Below are 23,780 nucleotides of genomic sequence, written 5' to 3' on the forward strand. Positions count from 1 at the left end.
ATTACTGAAATTAATGGACTTTTGCACGATATTCTAATTTTCCGAGTTTCACCTGTAGGGGTAGGTATAATGTTGGAGTGGGAAGTGCAGGAATCAGGTTCAAGTATCTGCACCTAACTCTTGTTTACTTGTATTTGTCAGTGTTTTAAAAAATATTTCATCTTGGCATATACTAGTTTTTAAAAGTACAGTTTAGTGGTGAAAAGCATATGCATTTTTTTCAGTTACTGTCTATGGAACACATTAGAATTACAGTCTGTTGATAGAGGCTGTGTCTCAGATGTCACTGAGAGACTTCCACAAGGATCAGTAGAACTGACACTTTGGTAGCTAGCCTAAAATGTGGACTGATCTAACCGTTTGTGATTTCAAACCAGTATTTTTTTTACATTTCATATCCCGCTCTTTCTCCAAGGAGCCTAGAGTGGTGTACTACATACTTAGGTTTCTCCTCACAACAACCCTGTGAAGTAGGTTAGGCTGAGAGAGAAGTGACTGGCCCAGACTCACCCAGCAAGTATCATGGCTGAATGGGGATTTGAACTCAGGTCTCCCCGGTCCTAGTCCAGCACTCTAACCACTACACCACACTGGCTTGGTGTACTCGGAAGAGATAAATGAAGCTCTCTGCTCATTTATTCATCACATTTTTATTCCACTCTTCTTCCAGGGAACTCAGAGTGGCATACAGATGGTAATTCCATTTTATATTTGCAACAGAGATTGACTGTCATCCAGCAAACTGAATGGTGGAGCAAGGATTTATCTTGAATTGGGTGATGCACCAAACATGGTCATGAGACTGAGGGTCAAAGTTACATGTGTAGTAACTTGTGGGCGCTTTGTGTGGTCTTTAAAAAAAAATTAAATAGCTGCTGAGATCAGGGTTAAGATCATGGGCCTCAGGGAAAAGGGTATTATTTCCCATCACATTGTATTCCTGATGAAAATTGCATCCCCAAAGATGGTGCTGTTCAATGGAAGCTTTCTTTCTACTGCTAATAGCTTTAGGAGTGTGACTTTAATCTGGACTGTGGTGCAGTGGGAAAAGCTTAAATAACACGTGCCACAGTCTTGATTCTGATCAGGTTGTGGCTGCTATTGAACTTCAAATGAACAAACATGGAGCCAACAATGTATTAATGTTGCTGAGTTTGGTCCTGAAATGTTTTCCAAATAACTTGTTCTGTTAATTGCAAACATTTCATAGGTAAACTACTGTTAAAAGGATGAAGTTAGCTCAGAGTGCTTTATCATAGTAAGTTCCAGCTCTCTGGAATATATTTATTTCATGCTACTGAATTCCATTGTTCCTTGACAAATACTGCTAGCTTCCTGAAAAAGCTAGGTTTTCTGGAGCAAGGGTTCCAAAATGATTCACCGGAAGTTAAATACACTTGTGTGTTATCAAATGTGTTTCTGACATTCCAATATCAAAGAGGCATAATGAAACAAGGGTTTTGTGACACAGCTGAGAGCTTGTAAGTCAAAGAGAGCTTGTGCTGCATACTGTTAATCTATACAGTGGCATAAGAGAATATAACAGTATCTTAAATATGAAATATTGATTTTTATTAAAGCATTTCTGTTACAAGATTATCTGACAGTGCGTGATTGAGTATTATTAATGGTCATTTATATCACTGAAGGTTTCCCCTCAGTGTATTCTGATTACCACATCCACATTTTACATAAATAAACTGCATATTTAATGTATTGCCTCTCAATGGTTCATAGTAATTACAAAATGTATTTTCTTTCATATTTAAAAGAATCTTTGGAGCTATGTTAGGCTTAGATAGTGAACCGTCCAAGGATACCTTACCCAGTTCACTTCTTGATTGAACTGGAATTGGTCCTCTATGTTTATAGCCACTGTACTGCACCTGTGGAACTTGAGGGTCTCTCTGAGGAAATGTTATAGTGAGGTTGAATAGCTTTGATTTAGGGACTACTGTGTTGGAGACTACCTAGTCACAGAAAGCAGTCAGAAATCTTGGGTCTCTGGGTATTGAGGTTTTACAGCTACCTTGTAGGGATGTGCACGGAACTGGTTTGGAGGCCCTTTATGGGCCTCTAAACAGTTTCAAACGGTGGCTCGTTCTGCCGGTTCGAAGGCAGGTGGGGTTACTGCTTTAAGGGCGGGGGAGGGTATACTTATCCCACCCGCTGCTCTTCCCCTGCTGGCGCTCCGGTTTTCTAAAGTCCCTCGGGGTGGCAGTGTACCTCCCTGCCTCTCCATTGCCCCTGTTTACTGGAAGTAGCCAATGCGCCTGCAGGTGCATGCACGTTGGGCATGCTTGTGTGTGATGTGTGAGCAACCGTGCTGGCACGTCGGCTACTTCCAGATAGTTCTGGTAAATGGGGGCAATGGGGTGGCAGGGAGGTACCCTGCTGCCCTGAGGGACTTTAGAAAACTGGAGTTCCGGCAGGGGAAGAGCGGAGGGAAAGGTAAGTGCACTCTCCCCCACCCTTTAAAGCAGCACCTCCCGCCTTCAAACCACCCCTGCCCGGTTCCGTGCACATCCCTACTACCTTATTAGCACCTTATATTGCCTTATTTTCAAGTGTGCCGATATGAACAAAAGAACATCTCATCTCGCCCATACTATCCTGCAACTTCCCCAAGAGCTAGTGAAAAAAGTTTAGCAAAGAAATGGCAAATTAGTACAAAGATGGAGTTGGAAGGGGGATGGGGGTGAAAGGTAGGACAATCCAGACGTAAAGGAAGTATATCGGCTTCAGTACAAATCAACAGAATCCTGCCAAATAAAAGTATGTTTCTGGAGTCTCCTATTATAAAGACACTTTCCCCCTGGCACATCAAACTCTAGTGCTCTCTCTGTCTACTGCTTCATTGAGGGTAAGTGGCAAGACTTATAGGGTAGAAATACCAATTTATTTGCTACGAAAGAAGCTAGTCAAAGCTAGTAGAAAGCAGCCATAAAGACAGAATATATCCCAGAATTAAATTATTAAAGAGATCTATGAGAACAAAGCAAAATTGGTAACCTGATGATGGGCACACACAGAGCACCCATTTGTGGTGTCCAACATCTGTCCTCCCAGACAAGGCTATGTTTAAGAAAGGGAGCAAGCAATATAAGAAAAGCATTTTCTGTTTGAATCAGAAGTATGAGGTCCATTGATGTTGTCATTCTGAATTCAAAGTTGCTTTCCATTGCAGGTCACAGTTGTAGTTTGAAATCAATGCCCCATGTATCAGTGCAGTCCCCCAGTAGTTTTAAGTTCATTTGGTTTTTATCTGTAATAAGGTAATATATAACACAAGCTGAACAATACATTCTATCAAAAAAACCCTGATAATACAAGAAGGAAAGTCCTTTCAAGTCCCTGTAGACTGCCAGGCCAAATTTTGAAACTAAATGCTTTCATTAAGTTTATTTATTTCTGCTATTTATATACAGCTTTTCAACAACAATTTCTTAAAACAGTTTACATATTAAAAAAAAAGAAAAGAAAATTATTTCCTGTCCCAAAGGGCTCACCGTCTAAAAAGAAGCACCAGGGAGAGAGGCAAGAACCACTAGAGGGATGCTGTGCTGGGGTTGAACAGGGGTAGTTGCCCTCCCCCTGCTTCATATGAAGAGCATCACAACTTTGAAAGATGTCACTTTGCCTGGTTAGTAGGGGCCTATTGCCATGCTGCAACAGAAGACAGTTAAAGTCCTGAAGTTAGAGAACACTTAAAATGTATCTTCCCCAGTAAGCAGATACAATAGGGTGCTCAGCATCCATACCCAGATAAATACTAGTCAATTTCCAAACTGGGTAGCCATCTTAATCTTGCAGTAAAAACTGCAGTCTTGGGGTCAAAGACTAACCTTGATTGTAGCATAAGTTTGTGCGTAGAGGAAAAGGAGGGGGAAATGTGAACTGTGAGGTCTAAAGACAATGAAATGCAAGAGTTAGTTTGTGATTATTCTCATAAATATGTAAGGTGTTAGAAGCCCAGCAGACAGGGAAAGAGAGAGTCATCTACTTCCCACCCAGTGCTCCCTGGAGTGAGAGACCAGGTGGGTGTTGGGGTTTCTTCTGCTGTTGCCTGCCTGCCTCTGCTTCCCCTGTGGGGCTGCAACCTCAGGTTAACATCTGTGGGAAGTGTGGGCAGGATTGGGACCAGCCCCTGCGTGACTCAGCTGTTCCTCAGGTCACCTGCTCAGTTTTGGACTTTATAGGAAGGCACCTTGTGACTTCAGGGTGTTAGAAGCCCAGCAGAGAAGGAAAGGGAGAGTCATCTACTTCCCACTCAGTGCTGCCTGGAGTGAGAGACCAGGTGGGTGCTGGGGTTCCTTCTGCTGTTGCCTGCCTGCCTCTGCTTCCCCTGTGGGGCTGCAGCCTCAGGTTAACATCTGTGGGAAGTGTGGGCAGGATTGGGACCAGCCCCTGAGTGACTCAGCTGTTCCTCAGGTCACCTGCTCAGTTTTGGGCTTTATAGGAAGGCTCCTTGTGGTGGCGGGGTCACCACCCCCTGTCACCAAAGGGGTGACACCAAAGGGGGTCGTCCCTTTGTGGGAGCCACTTTGGGGGAGAACAAGGGCTAGAGGGCTTCTGTTTAATTAGTTTTAAGCTGTTTTAGACTTGGGTTGAAGTTGCTGTAATGTGTTTGGATTCGTCTGGAGATGGGGGGACAGGGGACGCCTTTGTTGACTATGGGGCAGCTATCCCGGTGGTGGTGGGGAAAAGAAGAAGTAACGTTGGCAGGTCAGAAGACTGTTCCAGGGGAAGGGTAGTCAGAAGTTTAATAGCTGTCTCCCCTTCCGGCTGTCCTGCCAGCTCTCTGACCTCGGGGAACACTGCCAACAACCCACATAGCCTTTCACTGCTCCTCTGTAATGCCAGGTTGGTCCAAAATAAATCTGAACTCATCCATGATTTGATCATGGATGAAGGGGCTGACCTGGTATGTATCACCGAGACTTGGTTGGGGAGGCTAGTGGTCCAGTTTGGTCCCAGCTTCTTCCTCCAAGATATTCTATAGAGGAGCAGGTGAGGGGACGTGGAGTGGCTGTGGTCTATAAGGATATCTCCCTTACCAGGGTCCCTGTTAGGGTATCGGACCATATTGGAATGTGTGTACTTGAGTTTGGGGACCAGGGATAGGTTGGGACTTCTGTTGGTGAACTGATCGCCTCGCTGCCCAGTGGAATCCCTTACTGAGCTCACTGACTTGATCGCGGAACTCGCGTTGGAGTCTTCCAGACTCTTGGTGCTGGGGGACTTCATTTCGGGACCAATTTATCTGGGGTAGCTCAGGAGTTCATAGTGGCCATGACAATTATGGGCCTATCCCAAGTGGTGTCTGGACCGACGCATATTGCAGGTCACATGCTTGATTTTGTCTTTCACTCTGATCAGGGTGGTGTTCCGTGGGTGGAGACTCCTATGATTTCCCCATTGTCATGGACGGACCACCATCTGGTTAAGGTTGGATTTATGACCACTTCTCACCTCCGCAGGGGCAAGGGGCCCATTAGAATGGTCCACCTGAGGAGGTTATTGGATCCAGAAAGATTCCAAGAAGCCTTGGAGAGATTCAATGTTGGCTTTGCTGGTGATCCTGTTGATGCCCTGGTTGAGAATTGGAACAACTTGCTCACCAGGGCAGTAGACATTATTGCTCCCAAGCGTCCCTTCTGACCCACTTTATTATTATTATTATTATTATTATTATTTTACATTTATATCTCGCTCTTTCTCCAAGGAGCCCAGAGCGGTGTACTACATACTTGAGTTTCTCTTTCACAACAACCCTATGAAGTTGGGTTGAGGAGAGGAGAGCTGGTCTTGTGGTAGCAAGGATGACTTGTCCCCATAGCTAAGCAGGGTCTGCCTTGATTGCATCTGAATGGGAGACTTGATATGTAAGCACTGCAAGATATTCCCCTCAGGGGATGAAGCCGTTCTGGGAAGAGCATAAGGTTTAAAGTTCCCTCCCTTGCTTCTCCAAGATAGCGCTGAGAGAGATTCCTGCCTGCAACCTTGGAGAAGCTGCTGCCAGTCTGTGAAGACAATACTGAGCTAGATAGACCAATGGTCTGACTCAGTATATGGCAGTTTCCTATGTTCCTAAGTAGGTTAAGCTGAGAGAGAGAAGTGACTGGCGCAGAGTCACCCAGCTAGTTTCATGGCTGAATGGGGATTTGAACTCGGGTCTCCCCGGTCCTAGTCCAGCACTCTAACCACTACACCATGCTGGCCCCTTGGTATAAGGAAGAGCTGCGGGGGCTGAAGAGGAAAGGTAGGCGACTGGAGCGCAAGTGGAGAGAGACTCAACTCGAATCCAACAGATTACGACATAGAGAACACCTAAAGATCTATGCTCAGGCCATACGTGCAGCAAAGAGGCAGTTCTTTTCTGCCTGTATTGCCTCTGTGAGTTCACGTCCAGCGGAGTTGTTCAGGGTTGTGAGGGACTAGTATCTGCTCTCCCTCCCTTGAACCAGAATTTGGAGACATCAGTTACCCGCTATGATGTGTTTAAAGAGTTTTTCGCAGATTAAAAAATCTCTGATTTGGGCCAACCTAGATGGAGACTCAATTAATTTGATGTCTGATCTAGAGATGCCCAGTAACTCCTCTTATGTGATTCAACTGGATCGGTTTCAGCTTGTGACTCCTGAGGATGTGGACAAGATACTTGGAGCAGTGAGACCTACCACTTGTTCTCTTGACCCTTGTCCAACATGGCTTGTTCGATCTATCAGAGAGGCTGTTGTAGACTGCCTGGTAGAAATCATAAATGCTTCTCTGAGGGAGGGCAGGATGCCTCCTTGTCTCAAGGAAGCAATTGTTAAACCTCTTTTAAAGAAGCCTGCATTAGATCCATCCGAGTTGAGCAATTATAGGCCTGTTTCCAACCTCCCATGGCTGGGCAAGGTAATTGAGAGGGTCGTGGCCTCTCAGCTCCAGGTGGTCCTGGACGAAACTGATTATCTAGACCCATTTCAAACTGGTTTTCCGGCAGGCTATGGGCTGGAGACTGCCTTGGTCGGCCTGATGGATGTTTTCCGATTGGGAATTGACAGAGGAAGTGTGACGCTGTTGGTCTTTTTGGCTCTCTCAGTGGCTTTCGATACTATCGACCATAGTATCCTTCTGGAACGCCTGAGGGTGTTGGGGGGTGAGAAGCACTGTTTTGCAGTAGTTCTGCTCCTACCTCTCGGATAGATTCCAGATGGTGTCGATTGGAGATTGTTGCTCTTCGAAATCTGAGCTTAAGTTTGGTGTACCTCAAAGCTCTGTACTTACTCCAGTGCTTTTCAATATCTACATGAAACCGCTGGGAGAGATCATCAGGGGATTTGGAGCCGGGTGTTACCAGTATGCTGATGACACCCAGATCTACTTTTCCACGTCAACTTCTTCAAGAGCTGGCATATCCTCCCTAAATGCCTGCCTGGAAGCAGTAATGGGCTGGATGAGGGAGAATAAACTGAAGCTGAATCCAGATAAGACAAGAGGTACTTATTGTGTAGGGTCAGAACTCTGCAGACGATTTTGACCTACCTGTTCTAGATGGGGTCACACTTCCCCAAAAGGAACAGGTTTGCAGTCTGGGAGTACTTCTGGAGTCACACCTCTCCCTGGTTTCTCAGGTTGAGGCGGTGTCCAGGGTGCTTTCTATCAGCTCCAGCTGATACGCCAGCTGCACCCGTTTTTCGAGATCAATGACCTCAAAACAGTGGTACATCTGTTGGTAACCTCCAAACTTGTCTTCTATAATGAGCTCTACGTGGGGCTGCCTTTGTATGTAATCCGGAAACTTCAGTTGGTTCAGAATGCGGCAGGCAGCCAGGTTGGTCTCTGGGTCATCTCGGAGAGACCACATTACTCCTTTGCTGATGGAGCCACACTGGCTGCCAATAGGTTTCTGGGCAAAATACAAAGTGCTAGTTATAAAGCCCTAAATGGCTTAGGCCCTGGGTATTTAAGAGAGCGTCTTCTTCACTATGAGCCCTACCGCCCACTGAGGTCATCTGAGGAGGTCCGTCTCCAGTTACCGCTCCAGTTACCGCTCGTCTGGTGGCTACACAGGGACGGGCCTTCTCGGCTGCTGCCCTGAGATTGTGGAATGCGCTCCCTATTAAGATACGATCCTCCCCATCTCTGGCAATTTTTTAAAAAACATCTGAAAACCCATCTTTTCACCCAAGTTTTTTCAGCTTTTTAAATTTTGTAGGTTTTAACTATCTGGCTGATTTTAAATTGTTAAATTGTTTTACATTTTATATATGTTTTAATTGTTTTATCTAACTGAACTGCCCAGAGACAAATGTTTGGGTGGTATATAAATTTGACAGATAGCCAGCTAGCAAGGTGAAACAGAAGTTTTATTTAATACTCATTTTGTAACTATGCAATGTTAAGTGTTTTTTCTTTTTACTGCTACTTGTCAAGCAGTGAAATGCATGTCTGGTCCCTTATGTAGAAGTATTTATTTGTGTGTGTGTGTGTGTGTGAGAGAGAGAGAGAGAGAGAGAGAGAGAGAGATGGTGTCATTATAACTAATCAGAGTTTTGTCATCAGTGAGAGCTTAGCTCCTAAATAAATCTCATAACCCATTACTGACAATAGACAGTTACTGCAGTGCACCACTACCTGCTGTATCTCTCTCCTCTCATAATCATGGCATATCTGAGGCAATAATTATTCTAAAAATGACTTGATTATGAGGGGAGATATTGCTGGTATAGTGTGATAACTAACAAGTAACAATTTCAGTATCCAAGTATACTTGTGGAGTATTTGCTTGGTCTGCTTAAAAAACGAGCACATGACCACCCATGGGTATAATCCAGCCAAATATAAGCACTTAAAATCCCGTTCATGTTGGTGTGAGTTAAGCACTGAAATCAGCAGGACTTTAAATGCTTACCTTTCCTGAATCACACGCTTTGTGAACAATAGTTGGTGTGTAGAGTTCAGTTTAGTTACTTTTAACTTTCTTTATTGCAGTGACTTTTTTGAACGAACCATCCTGTGTAATAGCCTCGTGTGGAGTTGTGCTGTCACAGGAAAACCTGGACTCACATATCAGGAAGCACTAGAATTGGAAAAGAAAGCCAGACAAAATCTCCAAAACTTTCCAGAGCCACTTATTATTCCAGTTCTGTACTTGGCTACCCTCACTCAACGCACTCGACTTAATGAAGTTTGTGATGACATCTTTGCTTATATCAAGGACCGTTTTTTTGTTGGTGAAGTTGTGGAAGTACTTAGGAATAATGGTGAAAGGTAAATATTTTCTACATGTGCTATTTTTTTTGACAGATGTATGGTTCTTTAAAAAAGAGAACAAAAACCTTGGGTTAACTTCTAAACAATTAAATTTTAAGAGGCTATGCCTGGTCCCATTGGTAGCATTTTTGTACAGTGGTCCCTCGACTTACAAACTACTCGACATAAGTATTTTTCGAGTTACAAACAGCAGTTTTAGATCCGGTTTTAGATGCGGTTTTTTTGACTTACAAATTTTTAGATGGGGTTTCCTCGACTTACAAATTTTACATGCGGTTTCCTTGACTTGCCTGCCTGTTTACTGCCTGTTTATTCTTGAAAAGAAATGTTCCTGTGCAGTTTGCAAGCCTTACTGGGGGTCTGGGTCTTTTTTCTAGGCTCCGGAACGCATTAATCCGTTCCCAATGCATTTCTATGGGAAACCGCTTTTCGACTTACGAATTTTTCGACTTACAAATGTGCATTCGGAACGGATTAATTTCGTAAGTAGAGGGACCACTGTATTAGCATATAGTCTACTATTTGACCTAGCTTTTTGTTTACTCATCTGTGACACTGCCTGTCATACTGTGCAAGGTTATGTCAGCCCAGAAATGTATTGTAATGTGTGTGTAAACTGCGCCAATGACCACACACAAGGGAGCCCATTGAAAATAATGAACTAACACTTATGTAACATTTGTGCAGTTTATGTGCATGCTACGTTACTGGCTTGATATATTCTTGCACGGTATGTCAGCCACTGCCTGGCAGATTTACCTGTTAATTGAAGAATACACAACATCATTCTTTCTGTCTTAGAAAGGGTGAGTTATAAGTCCTGCATAATGCTTCCATATATGTGATGTGTTCTTAGTATTTAAAAAACAAAACTGCAGCACAGGTATGATTTTTTCCAGTCTCCTAACTGTGATTGGGAGTTGGAGTATGCAACAATCGCAGACTCAGTTCTTCCTCTTGCACACACATTTCCCCCATCTTTCCATTATTTTCTTGAATTATGCCTTATTGTGTTGGCACAAACTCTTCTAACTATGGTTTACAAACTCACTTCAAATCTTGGTTTCAAACTCTTGTTAAGAAAATTAATCAGTTTACTGTTTATCAGGTCAGTGCCATTGCAGATGTAATGCTTATATCATTGTTGAAGCAAACTGCAGAAGGGAAGAGAAATTTACATAGGATGGAGAATTATGGATGCTATTGCACATTCTTGATCTCCTAACCACAGTGAAGGAATTGGACACTTCAGATTACATTTATTCAGTGCAGACTTAGAATCAAAATATGAATTAATGATGGATCAAGCTAAAAATCCACATAGCGCGTTCTTTCTCCATTGGTGAACCGCTTGAAGTTCACAAGCAGGAGATGATGGAGAGAAAGATCCCGTGTGTGTGTGTGTGTCCGTCCAGCATTTGAAAACATGGAAGTTCCAGTTGTGTCTACACTGGCTAAAAGCACTCATAGATTTACCCATGGATTTGTCTAGTTTCCCTCCCCACCCCTAACCTTAAGCCATGTTCATGACCTTCACAAGATCTTGTAGCAATGCATTCCATAAGATGTGCTGCATGATGGAAAAACTTAGTTTTACTTTGTCATGAGCCTACTGCATGTCCATTTTATTGTATGGTCCAGTGTTCTAGTATGCTCAGAGAGAGAAATCTCTTCATACCCTTTACATCATTCATGATTTTAGAAACTTATATATAATTGCAAAAGCCTGAAGCTTTTTTTTTTTAAACATAGAAGATAACATTTAAAAAATCTATAGTAGAGAGCTTAATGTCCCCACCCCCGGGCAAAAAAAGAGAGAGAAGGCTATTGTAAGCTGACCTTCCCCTGCCCCAATTCCCTAATTTTTCTTATTGTTGGGTAAAGCATGGTGTGTAAGATAATTCTTTTGACACTCTTCTCGAGTGGTATAATATTCACTTAAAAATTGTTGAGCATGAATTGAAGAACTATAGGTCTAGAAATACATTTAGAAAGGTAAAGAATGTAAATAAATTGCTCCCTGCTTCTTAAAAGCAAACACTTCTGTTCAAAATTTTCCATTAACTTGTAGTTTTCATCAATTTCCTCTCCTGTCCCACGTTTGCAGCCTACCTCCCCCTCCCCATACCTGGGGCCAATAACTTCATTACTAGACTGTCACCCACCTATTCTTGACTACTTTCTGTTCAGTCTGTGCTCACTGGCTAACTCAGCACATGGGATTGATTTAAATGAACTCTGTAGCTGCTGTCCTTAGGTATTAGAGTGACTACAGGAGATGGGAGATAAGATGATCACAAGCAAAGCCATTACTGATCATGTGTTCTCTCTCCAATCTATTTAATGGATACAGCTGTTTCAATACAATGATCCCTAGTATTCCATACAAATTCTGTTGTGCTTTAGTTGCCAAGAACTGTTCTATAATTCAGCAGTGGCCATGTAAATGTAACTTTATTTTGAATGGAGTGGTTTTTATGCTTGTCCTTCACCATGTATCTTGTGTGTGAGTGACATCCATGCACTTATATACCAGATGGACCTTTAAAAAGTGTCAGGAAATAAATGGGCCATTGAGACTAGATTAGATAAACAGTCATGTCATCCTTGTTTTTTGGGTCATCAACTATAATAAAGGATGATCTTTTGCTAGTGTTGGATAACTCAAACAGCATAAAATCCTTTGTACTGTATATTTCCTCAGTCCTATGAAAACTAATGCAAAATGTTTTTAATGCCTAGTATTAAAATGTTTTTAATGCCTAAGTAACTAAATACTCTTTCATTTTAAGCTATTTATGTACCAGTTGGGGAAGAAAAGCAGTTGTATGGTTTAAAAGCAATAACTACAATGGATTCTCTAAAATAACCAGAGTGATTTTACAAATGTTTTGAAAGTCTGACTACTACAATAGACCACTTAATTGTCTAAACGTATTACTGTGTATATGTCATACTAGACTACCATTGCAAGTTCTATAGGCTAGATCCATTGTTAACCTTGGACTGTGCTTTCTCATTGCATAAGAAAAGTGAAACTAAATCCTATGTTATATAGCAAAATGAACAAGACAGTGGCTTTCTGTTCCAAAAAAGGATCACAATCTAAAAACAGACATAAAGGAGACACCAGCAACAGTCACTGGAAAGGATGCCATGCTGAGCGGAATAGAGCCAATTGCTCTTCCCTTGCTAAATATAAGACCCACCACTTTATAAAGGCACCTCTTTGCCCAGTTATCATTCAATATAGCATTCAATATGTATCATGCAGCAAGATTTTGTTAACATACATACCTTGCAATCCAATATAGTTTTATCTTAAAAAATTGCCAAGAGTGTATCAACAGTAGTATGCTCACCAGTTTTAATTCCAGGGCATTCGACAATCTCAAATTCAGCTTTAATTACCTTACTTTAATGTCACACGCATTAAAGTAAAGTAAAAACAGGATACTAAAATTTAGTGAAGGTTACTAACATTTAGTGAAGCTTTGCCATTAGAAGTTTCTACTGGAAATATGAGAGTTTTGCTCACATCAGATCATGATAGCAATTTGTATAGGCACTCAAGCAATTTGTATGCTTCTGAAAGCTTTTGAGGAGGTGGGAATGGAGGAAAATATTTGGTTTTGTAGTGTAAACTGCTTTGGGAACTTTTGTTGAAAGGCAGTATATAAATATTCTAAATAATTTTGTTTTCTTTCTTTCAGATTGCACTGTAAAATTTTGGAAGTTAAAGCACCATTACATCACAATGGAATGGCTAATGGCCATGTCAACAATAGAGATGGCGACACTATTGTCATTAGTGATAGTGATGATTCAGACTTAGATACCAGTCCTGCACAAAATGGGTAAAGACTAGTTGTACGCATTTGAAACTTCATGCTTCAAGGCTTCATGCTTGTGGCAAAAAATAACTTTTTACAGCCATTTTCTCTAGATAGCAAGATAATTGCAGTGTCCCAAAATGTCCTGAGTAACCAGCATCATGTAGTTTATCATGTTGGAACATATCAGCACATGTCCCTAGGTACGCTGTGTTTGTGTGGAAATAAACAGCATTATTTTTTTCTTGTAGTGATGTTCAGGATGACTGATTTTAAAACTACTCTGTAAAAAAATTTCTTGTGAGATTGCATTTTCAATTACCCTGTCCCCTTCAGAGTTTAACTTCACTTGCAACAAATGATGTTTTTGTTTTTAAGGAAGAAAATAATTGACTTTTGTTTTTAGGAAGGAAAAAGCCATAACTGATCCTTCTTTGTTCAAGTACAAAGTGAAGCCTATAAGGAAACAACTGTATGAATCTGTAACGGTGAAAGCATCTCAGATATGGTAAGCGCTATTGGTCATGGTTACCCAGCTTTTGTATGTACCAGAGGACTGGGGTAATCATGCCGTACTGGTCACCCATTTCACTAAAGTGGTTCTATAGAGCTTGAGTGCTGGAGATAGGATTTCAATAAAGTAAACTTGGATACAGACATCTTAAAATACAGGCATAGCTATTATAACAGTTCAAAAATAAAGATATGGACTTCTGGTAATGTGAGCAATTTAAAACACTGTTTTAGAAAATTCTGTAATCGTGACTCCCCTCCCACCCCCAACTATATTAATCAAAAACACAGAAATGTTTCCAAGGAAAGTGACACTCATGGAAGCTTGATTTTGAGTACACAGGATTACTTCACTTTAATATCGTGGCTGACATCCTGACTGACAATGCATGCATGCAAGGAAGCTCTGCGGGAACATGCTGGGAGCCTGCATGCAGCTCTTCCAGTCCTCCTGCACGTGCACTGTTGCGCCACTGGATTACAACTTCCAAGTACTGCTAGCACACCTTGGAAGCACTCTGCAGGATTGGAAACATGTCACTGATGGTCAGCAACATATTTCCGATCCTGCAGAGGGTTTTTGGAGTGTGAGCAGCACTTGGAAGTCTTAGTCCTGTGGCGCAACAGTGCATGTGCAGGAGGACTGGAAGAGTTGCATGTAGGTTCCCAGCATGTTCCCACAGAGCTTGCTTACACGCACATGTTGCCAGTCAGGATGTCGGCCAGTGTTAATTCAGTTTCTTGAACAGTTTCTATTCTGTGTTATAATAAGAGTTGCAGAATGGGTTTAGCTCTTGAATTGGGATCTAAATTTTATGAGTGACTTGGTCTTTGCATTATCTTAGACAAGAACAGTTCCAGGCAATTGTAAGTTAATGCTTCATCTTAACCTTAAATTGCTTTTAAAAGCTTAAAATTAGAAATTGAATAATTTCAGTACACTGATCTAGTTTACATTTATCAAAGATCTTATAATAACATGGTATTCCTTTTTCTTCTTTGTACTATAGCCGGAGAAAACATCTCTTTTCTCGTGACAGACTTAAGCTTTTTTTGAAGCAACACTGTGAATCCCATGATGGCATTGTTAGAATTAAGGTAATCAAAATGATAAAACAAGTTTGAATTTTGGGATGAAAAACTAAAATATGGTCTCATTTTATTACATTGATCTAAAACTTCAGAGCTGGCACCAGATAGTGAAGGGGCCTTTGGCCACAGCCCCCATCAACAGTAAACTGGGGCCCTGCCCCAAGATGCAGACATGCATGCTGCCCCCCCCCCAATAATGCCCAATTAGCACCAGGCCCTATTGGGCGGGGGGTAAGAGAGGACCAATGGGTGTTGGGTGTGCCTGCCAGGTCCTCCCACCCCCTGCTGCTATAGTCCCCAGCCCTGGGAAACTCAGCTGGCTAGTGGGTGCTTCTGCTTCAGCAATACTGAAAGAGGAGAGAATGTCCACTGTCTGGTTAACTTATTTGGTGCCAGATGCCATCAGACAAGGAGTGGGGGACTAGTGGGAGTGCATTTCTCCTGCTCCCTCCTGATGGCACATGGCATGGAGAATGTTATCCAGGTGATTGGCATCCTTTCTCCTTCAGTATCATTGCAAGTTCAACATCAGTGCTGAAGGAGGGGGCCATTTGTGGCTGCTTATCACATGGTAAACCTCCACATTGGGCCCTGTTCTCTGGCAGGTTTACTGGGTAATGTTAGGCAGCTGCAGCCAATGCCCCGATCTTTCAATACATGGGGCCATTTTGATGTGCCAAATGCCTCATCCTCGAACTTCAATCATGGGGCCAGAAAAATCAAAAGGAAATACAAGGTAGCCATCAGCAACAACCACTGAAAGGATGCTGTGCATAACTGTTTCCCAGCTGCCCCCACCCCCTCCCACCCCGGCATCATTTCAACACTGGACTTGCCTCTTGATTTAATGGCAGGTATGTAAGCTCTAGGTCCAACCATTCATGTTGATCCACAGCTTTCATCAAAATTGGCAGTAAAATTTGTGCAATATCGTATTTTATAGTTAAGCTGTTGCATAACATAACATATATATCATAGCCCAAGCATTTATTGAGCTTCGACAAGAAGACAAAGGACTGGTTTATCTGTAACACCAAATTATGGCATGGTCATTTTGGGACTCGTATGCTCTCTCTCCTCACTATCTTGCATCCTCTAATTCAGTCTGTGGTTGTAGGCAAATTATGCTTTTGTATTCAAATCAGCAAACTATGGATCTCTGAGTTTATCCATGTTCCCTCACAACTGGACCTTCTACGCCTGTGCAGTAGTCCTGCAGAGGAATATCTAGCTGCAAGAGACATGCTCTGGCATTCTGAGGCACACAAGAAACGTCTGTTAAAATAGGTGGGAGAGCGCCTTTTCTCTCAGTTCCTTCTCATCTGCCATTCTTGTTGCATTGCAACATTTCTGTTTCTCTTTCTCAATTAGTGGGGAAAGGTTATATTGATTGTTACTCTGTTTTTCTTGACTATGCCTTCGGATCACCCTTCAAGCATCAGTCCAGTAAATCAAATACACAGTCTATGACTTCCTTTCTACATCTTCAGCAACTCAGCCTGCTACACTACTAATGCTGCCTCTCCTAGTTGGGGCTTTTGAAGGTTTCTTGGACCACTCAGTTATGTCCACCACCACTACTAAGCGGCTGGAGAGTCTTTACAGGGTGCAAGAGGAGTCCTGCCCTTGGTTTAGGCTTACTGCTCTAAACTCCCTAGTTGTGGAATGTGCCTTACAGTTTGAAAACTGTACAAAAACACAAAACCTCAGTGCTTGTTGACAAGGAGGGTCGAAAGTTGGACACAGTGGGCAAGAAATTCTATTCCGCTTCATGCCGATCTCTGAAGAATGCCAATTATATAGTCTGCATGGCCAAACTCCACCATTCAATCTGGGAGGAAGTGAAGGCAATTTGACAGTCAAGGAGCACAGTGAAAAGTCAAGGAGCATAGTGAAAAACTGGGACTACAATTAAATGTAAAGAAGACTAAACTAATGACAACAGGTACAACAATCAGCCTCAGAATTGACAATGAAGACATTGAAGTGGTGGATAGCTTCTGCCTTTTAGGATTGACCATCAACAGTAAAGGATCCAGCAGTCAAGAAATACGCTGCAGACTAGCACTTGGTAGGGTTTCAATAAAGGTCTTGGAAGGGATATTTAGAAGCCGTGACGTGTCTACACCTACAAATAGTAGAATAATTCAGACAGTGGTTTTCCCCATGACACTCTATGGATGCGAAAGCTGAACTTTGAAGAAGCAAGATAGGAAAAGCATTGACGCTTTTGAACTTTGGTGCTGGAGAAGACTTTTGAGCAGGGGTTCTCAATGTTGGTTCCCCAGATGTTGTTGGACTTCATCTCGCATAATCCCCAACGAAAGGCCACTGGGCTGGGGATTATGGGAGTTGAAGTCCAATAACATCTGGGGACCCAACGTTGAGAACCCCTGCTTTTGAGGATACCATGGACAGCCAGGAAAACAAGCAAATGGATTATAAAACAAATCAATCCAGAATTTTCACCTGAGGCACAAATGACCAGGCTCAAACTGTTATACTTTGGACACATTATGCGAAGATTCAGCTCCCTTGAGAAGTCCTTAATGCTGGGGAAAGTTGAAGGAAAAAGAAGATGACGACCAGCAGCAATGTGCATGGACCCGATTACAACAGCAATGAATGTACCACTGAGAGACCTTAAAGGCCAAGTTGAAGACGGATCATCCTGGAGAGAATCTGTCTATGTGGTTGCTAAGAGTTGACATTGACTTGATAGCACTTAATCAATCAAATCAATCAAACAGTCTTGGGTGATAGTGGGCTCTGTGTCTAAAGTCATATATGAAGGACAAAATTTGAGAACTTACTGTTTGATGGTGACGGCTTCTGCTCTTCTGAAACTGACATCAGTATGGAGAAGCTGGAAAAAATCATGTTTCATAGCCAAGGACATTTGCTGCTTTCACCAGAGTTACTGTCCCTACAACAAGCAGAGGTTCCAGTAGAAGCCTCCTGAGACTTCAGATGTTCCTCCAAATTGTATTTAAAAAAACCTTTTCAACCGACATCTGCTCCATAGGGCGATGGGACCAAACAGCAGTTTTAATGCTAATGTCCTTGAAGTACCTCTTCAAGCCCCCCCGCCCCCCACGTCACCTAACTGCATCACCCCTAAGCTTTCCTCCATCAGTGCAAAACATCTGATACCTGGATATTGGGCATTGTCTTTTCGGGCTATGCTATCGAATTTAACACTCTACTTGTTTATACAGATATTAAAAACACCCACTAAACTCCTACCTTAGAGGAAGAAGGTCTTTGCCTACTTGAAAAGGGTGCAATAGAGCCTTTTCCACCTGAGGCTATGCACAGTGGTTTCTATTTTAGGTACTTTCAGGTTTCTAAAAGAGATGGGGAACTCCACCCTATTATGGACTTAAGAAAGCTTAATAGGTTTGTGCACCTTCAAAAGTTCCAGATGATCTCCTTACAGACCATCCTTCCTCTCCTATTAGAGGATGAGTGGTTTGTGGCATTAGATCTTAAGGATGCATATTTCCACATAATCGGCAGTACTTGCTTTTTTGCTTAGACTCCAGGGCTTATCAATATATGGTCTTGCCCTTTGGCTTGTCCACAACACTCCACGTGCATGTGCAATAATAGTCCACCTGTGTGCACAGGGTATTTCCATCTACCTTTAACTAGATGACTGGCTCATAACAGGGAGATGCAAATATTCCCTTTCCTCTGTTGTTCAATACACTCTGTCTCTCCTCACAGATCTGGGGTTATTGGTCAACTTGAAGAAATAGAACCTAACACTGCAGCGTTGTCTCCCATTTTATCAGTGGTGTCCTAGATGTGTTTTCCAAATGTACCTATCTCCCAGACAAATGGAAAGCATCTATTACCAAACTGATCACTGTCTTTTAGGCCAATCCAAAACGGAGCGCTCACACCATTCAGCTCCTCTTGGGGTTGATGGCCTCCTGCACAACGGCTGTCTTCCATGCTCATCTGAAGATGTGCAGGTTACAGAATAGGTTCCTCTCCATTTTCTTTGGCCATACCTGGACAAACTGATAAAATGTCTGACAGTACCATCCCATGTCCTGCACTTCCTTGACTGGTGGACTGTACCTCAATCCTCCTCTCTCAAGTTCCCTTCCATCTCCAATCCCTGCAGGTCACCCTCATCACAGATGCCTCTCTTTGGGGTTTGGGAGCCCACTGTTACGGTCTGCACATGCAAGACCACTGGAACGCTCAATAGCAGGCTCTCCACATAAACCTCCTCAAGCTCCTAACTGTGTTCCTAATCCTCAAGGCATTCCTACCTGTCCTGAAGGGATGTGTGATACAGATCCACTTGGATAATGAAATCTCAATAGCCTACATAAACCACCAAGGTGGTACCATCTCGAGGTCTCTGAACAACCTAGTGATTCAACTGTGGGAATGGTGTTGGAGCAATTGCATCCATCTGGTTGCTCTCCACATCAAAGGGTTCAACAACACTCTGGTAGACTCACTGAGCAGGGACCTGGCTTTTTCCACTCAGTACGAGTGGGAATTGAATGACTTAGTTTTCCAAAACCTTTTTCATCTTTGGGATACAGCTCTAGTGGACTAGATCACCACCAACACCAAATGCAAGTTTTTCTGTTTGAGAGCGGGGACAGGAACAAAGTTCATGGGGACGTGTTCCAGATTCTTTGGAAGGAACATCTCTTCTATCCATTTTCACCATTTCCACTACACTTGAGGGTCCTGAGCAAGATTCTGCAAGAAAGGGCCCATTGCATCCTTCTCTCTCCGTGGTGGCCCAGACAACCCTGGTTTCCCACCTTGCTACTGTTGTCTAAGGGTCAACATCTTCTTCCCCACAGGTGAGATTCGCTGTCTCAGGAATCTGGGCCATTCTCCACCATGCTCTAGGTACCCTCTAGATTCTCGACCATGCTCTAGGCACCCTTAATCTTATAGCTTGGAGGATAAACTGTTAGATCAGATCCTCCTAAATGAGCAAAAAGTGTCTACCAGGAGAAATTACATGTGTAAGTGGAAAAGCTTTATCTCACTTTATGCAAACATGAACCACTTCAACCTGTTTTCTGCCTCTATTTGGCGGATTTGCCAGTACCTGACATCTCTAAGGAGAGCAGTTCTTTCCAATACCCCACTCAAGGGTCACCTGGAAGTTGTCCCCACCCATCACCTGGGGTGGGATAGATGCTCAGTCTTCATCCACCCAGACTCTAAGAGGTTTCTAAAGGGGCTTAATATCCTCCTACACAGAACGTATTGAACCATGGAGCCTGTCTCTTGTTCTCTTCTCACTCACCGAGTCGCCCTTTGAGCCCCTTCTCTCCTTTTCCTTGAGATATCTCTCCTTCAAGATCTCCTTCCTTAAAGCCATCACCTTGGTTAGGTGGGTCAGTGAACTTTCTGCTTCAAGAGCTGACTTGTATACAAAATTCTACCCTGACAGTGTGATTCTTCATCCTGATCTCTCATTTCACCCCAAGGTGATCTCTGACTTTCACCTCAACTCGGGCACAATTTTGCCTACTTGCTTTGTAAACCCTTCTACAACCTTTGAACGGTTGATGCACTCCTTAGATGTCTGTAGGTGGTGCCAGCTCCTTCTGTCTGGGCTGCACGAAATCCTTTCGCAAGTCCAAGAAGTTGTTTATCTCCTATTCTGGATCCAACAAAGGGTGCCCTGTCTCCCGTCAGAGACTCTCTAACTGGCTTGTCGATCTCGTCTTCTCATGCTACAGGCAGCAAGGGGTCCAACTTCTGACTAGAGTCCAAGCCCATTCCACCAAGACCATGGCAACTTCTGCTGCCCATATGTCCGGTATTAGCATGGCTGATATCAGCAAAGCTGCCACCGGGTCTTTGGATTTACCTTTTGTAAGACACTATGCCATGGATCTCTACTCGGTGCTGAGGCCAACTTTGGTCAGGCATTTCTTTCTTTTCTTTTTAAAAAGGGTGCTGTGAACGCGCTAGCACGCACCTCCGTATCCACCTCCGTCTCAGTCTTCCATCTCCGGAGCTAGTCAATCCCCCAGTTGTGAGGGAACATGGATCACCTCAGAGATAAACGGGTTTCCTACCTGTAACAGGTGATCCCTCTGGTAATCCATGTTCACTCACCTGGACTCTACTGGTCTTCATTTCTTCTCGCATCGCAGCAGCTGCTTCAGGAACTGAGAGTGAAGGCGCTCTCCTGCCGATTTCAATGTACGCCTCCCACGCACCTCAGAATTCCAGAGAGCACTTCTTGGAGTTAGATATTTCTCCATGGGACTACTGCACAGTCACAGAAGATCCAGTTGTAAGTAAAAATGGATGACCAGAGAGATTACTTGTTACAGTAAGCAACCTGTTTTTCCCTTGAAACTGGAAGTTAGGGAGGGAAGCTAAACACACAAGAGGGAGAAAGCAGGATAGAGCACCCAAGGCTTGGACCTGATGAAGGCTGGTTTGTGCATGCCACATTAAGCAGGTGATGAAACAAATGTTTCAACATCTCTAGTGATGGTATATGTTGGTGCTTTTTCTTGATTAGCCAAAAATTGTGTTCCAGCTTGTGTACAGTACAATATTTAGTATCAGTTGGAATCTGGTTTGAGGTACCAGTGTTGTACTTTTTCATTGCAGTGTTGCATTATGTCCTTTTATAAGACAATGATCCAATGCTAAATGCATTTATAAGCCAATTATTTAAGCCATTTATCTCGGAGCTTCACCACTTGAAGGGTGACTTTATTCAGTATGGGTTCTTGATACTTGTGGTGTGGATTAGGGAACAATGACAACAGGAGTAGTTGCTCCTTCTAAAATATGGGATATATTAGCCAGTTTGCACATGAATGATCTGGCAAACTTTATAACAAACTGTGTTTTTATCTTTCTCTATTAAGGCAATATCAATTGCAAAATACAAGATAGCAGAACAGAATTTTTCCTACCTCTTTCCTGATGATCCACCCACTTTTATCGTCAGTCCTTCAAGTAGACGACGAAGGAGGCCTCCCAAGTTGGCATCGGATTATCATGTAAGTAACAGAGTACATATCTCCCTGCTTCCCAGTGAATAGTTAAGTGGATTGCATTCTGTACCATCAACCTCCTAATTTGTATAGCATTTCAGATGTGCAAAGTGTTGTGCTATCTTTTATATAATGACCATCCAAGGTTGGTCATGGTGGTTCCCCCTTTACAGAAGGAATATAATACTGAGAGATAGTAACTTGTTATGGTTTATGGGCAGAGGTAGGAAAGCAGGTCTCCCAGATTGAAACTGGTACACTGGGCTGAACTGGTTGCTCATATTGGAAGCAAAAGCTAATCAAAGCTTGCTGTTGCTACAGAAAACTTGGAAACATATTTTACAGTTCTCTACACTTGCTATATACTAGCTAACTTGATAAGCTTTACTGTGAATTAAATTAGAATGTGTCTTTCACTTGATAAATTAGTTGAAAGGTTCATTTTATCAATTATTTGCCTGTTTGTGATCTTGTACTCTTTTTCCCACCCAGGAGGACAGTGTTGCAGAAGAGCAGCTTAGTCCTAGAAATGTGACCAGTGCTGTGAAAGAAAGGGCAAGACTCCAAAAAGAAAAAGAAGAAATGGGTAAGTTCAGTCTGGTATGATGTATACATTTTACCTAAATGTAAAAGCATATATCTTGTCAGTTTACTTGGCAGATGCCAACCAAAGTGCCATAAGCAGTGTTTAGTGTGCTTTCCTTCAAAGAGAAAAACTGGTATAGTAACATGGAAACTGGAAATGCTTCCAAATACTTATAGTTGGGCTCTGCGTGGGAGGAAGAGGGGGAGAGAGCTGTTTATCTGGCAATAACAGCAGCAGTTACTGCTGGTCAGGTTACACTTGTCGTACTCTTGGTTAATTTTATATTGCTTGATAAGATTTCTGTACAGATATTTTACTTTGTTGCTATCGTGCAATCAGAGATTGAAACTTCCCAGGTGTTTTAGTGCCCATCTAATTTTGATTATTAAACTGCAGGCAGGGCCAATGTGCACCATGTTGAACCTAGAGTTTTGATTTATCCCAAAACATTGCAGCTTATTGAGTAAGTGATTAGTCTATTAAATTGAAGTTGATAGGTTGGTTCCCCACTTCAACTACTCATTCTTTTCCTCCCTGTTCTCCCAGAAAATAGAAATGGAGTCAGCTACCCGTAGTGCTGTATTCCTACAATGCAGTTCTTATGGCAGCCATTCTGTTTTGTATTCAGCCTCCCAAACAAAGCCCCTTTAAACACATGGCTGTATTCTGATGGCTGTATATGTGGGAGGCTGTGTCAAATTTTTAGAACGAAAGAACAGAACCCTATTGTAGCCTCTAGAATCCTGCCCTGTATTACACAGCAGAATGCAGACTTGTTTATGAGGCTGCTTTTTAACATAAACAGCTGGTTACTCTTTTAGGCTAAAAGCAAGAATGGGGATTTCTCTGGTCACCTGCAGGTAGTTCTTGTTCACTAGGCAAATGGCAAATTGTAAACTTTGTATTTCTGTTTGTTCTTGATAAAAATATTTTTGGTAACTGCTTACATCTTGGTTTTCTTAACTGCTTAAAAATTTATACCCATGTCTGAATTGGATTTAAAAAATGAAATCTTTGGTCTTGATGTGTGGTCTACATAAGATAATTGCTGTAACAATGATCTAACTCTAGTTCTCTTGTGTACACCTTCTGAAAAAGAAAAATTAAAAAGGGAGAAGGCAAATGCTGTAGAATCCAAGAAAAAAGAAAGAGAAGATAAGGAGAAAAAGAGGGAAGAATTAAAGAAGATTGTGGAAGAAGAGAGGCTGAAGAAGAAAGAAGAGAGGGAGCGACTCAAAATTGAAAAAGAGAAGGTCGGGTAGTCCCATCCTGGTTCCTATTTAACTTGGATCTGAAATGGCAGTGACAGTCCTGTTCTTTGGCTGCGTTTAGAGATTCCCAGTAGATAAGGATTTTATTCTGACACAAGGGGAAAGTAGGCAGCAGTGATATGTCTCTCTCTTCAGATGGGCATGTGTGGTAAAGCACAATGTTTTGATTGATTACAAGCAATTATTTCCACAAACCACTGCATAATATATA

At 42.5% G+C, this 23,780-nt stretch overlaps 1 protein-coding gene across 5 annotated transcripts in view; it reads left to right on the forward strand.

Annotated features, from left to right (window-relative positions):
* The window catches only part of BAZ1A (bromodomain adjacent to zinc finger domain 1A), a 74,757-nt gene that overhangs the window by 4,873 nt on the left and 46,104 nt on the right, over positions 1 to 23,780 (forward strand). For all 5 annotated transcript variants that reach the window (XM_053287159.1, XM_053287160.1, XM_053287156.1 and 2 more), the window contains 7 exons: positions 8,980 to 9,258; positions 12,975 to 13,118; positions 13,501 to 13,602; positions 14,618 to 14,705; positions 21,584 to 21,718; positions 22,205 to 22,298; positions 23,397 to 23,551. In XM_053287159.1, coding sequence (XP_053143134.1) covers positions 8,980 to 9,258; positions 12,975 to 13,118; positions 13,501 to 13,602; positions 14,618 to 14,705; positions 21,584 to 21,718; positions 22,205 to 22,298; positions 23,397 to 23,551 — 997 coding nt within the window. The remainder of the gene's footprint in view (positions 1 to 8,979; positions 9,259 to 12,974; positions 13,119 to 13,500; positions 13,603 to 14,617; positions 14,706 to 21,583; positions 21,719 to 22,204; positions 22,299 to 23,396; positions 23,552 to 23,780) is intronic.

This window comes from Hemicordylus capensis, chromosome 1 (genome assembly GCF_027244095.1).
Source record: "Hemicordylus capensis ecotype Gifberg chromosome 1, rHemCap1.1.pri, whole genome shotgun sequence".
NCBI lineage: Eukaryota > Metazoa > Chordata > Lepidosauria > Squamata > Cordylidae > Hemicordylus > Hemicordylus capensis.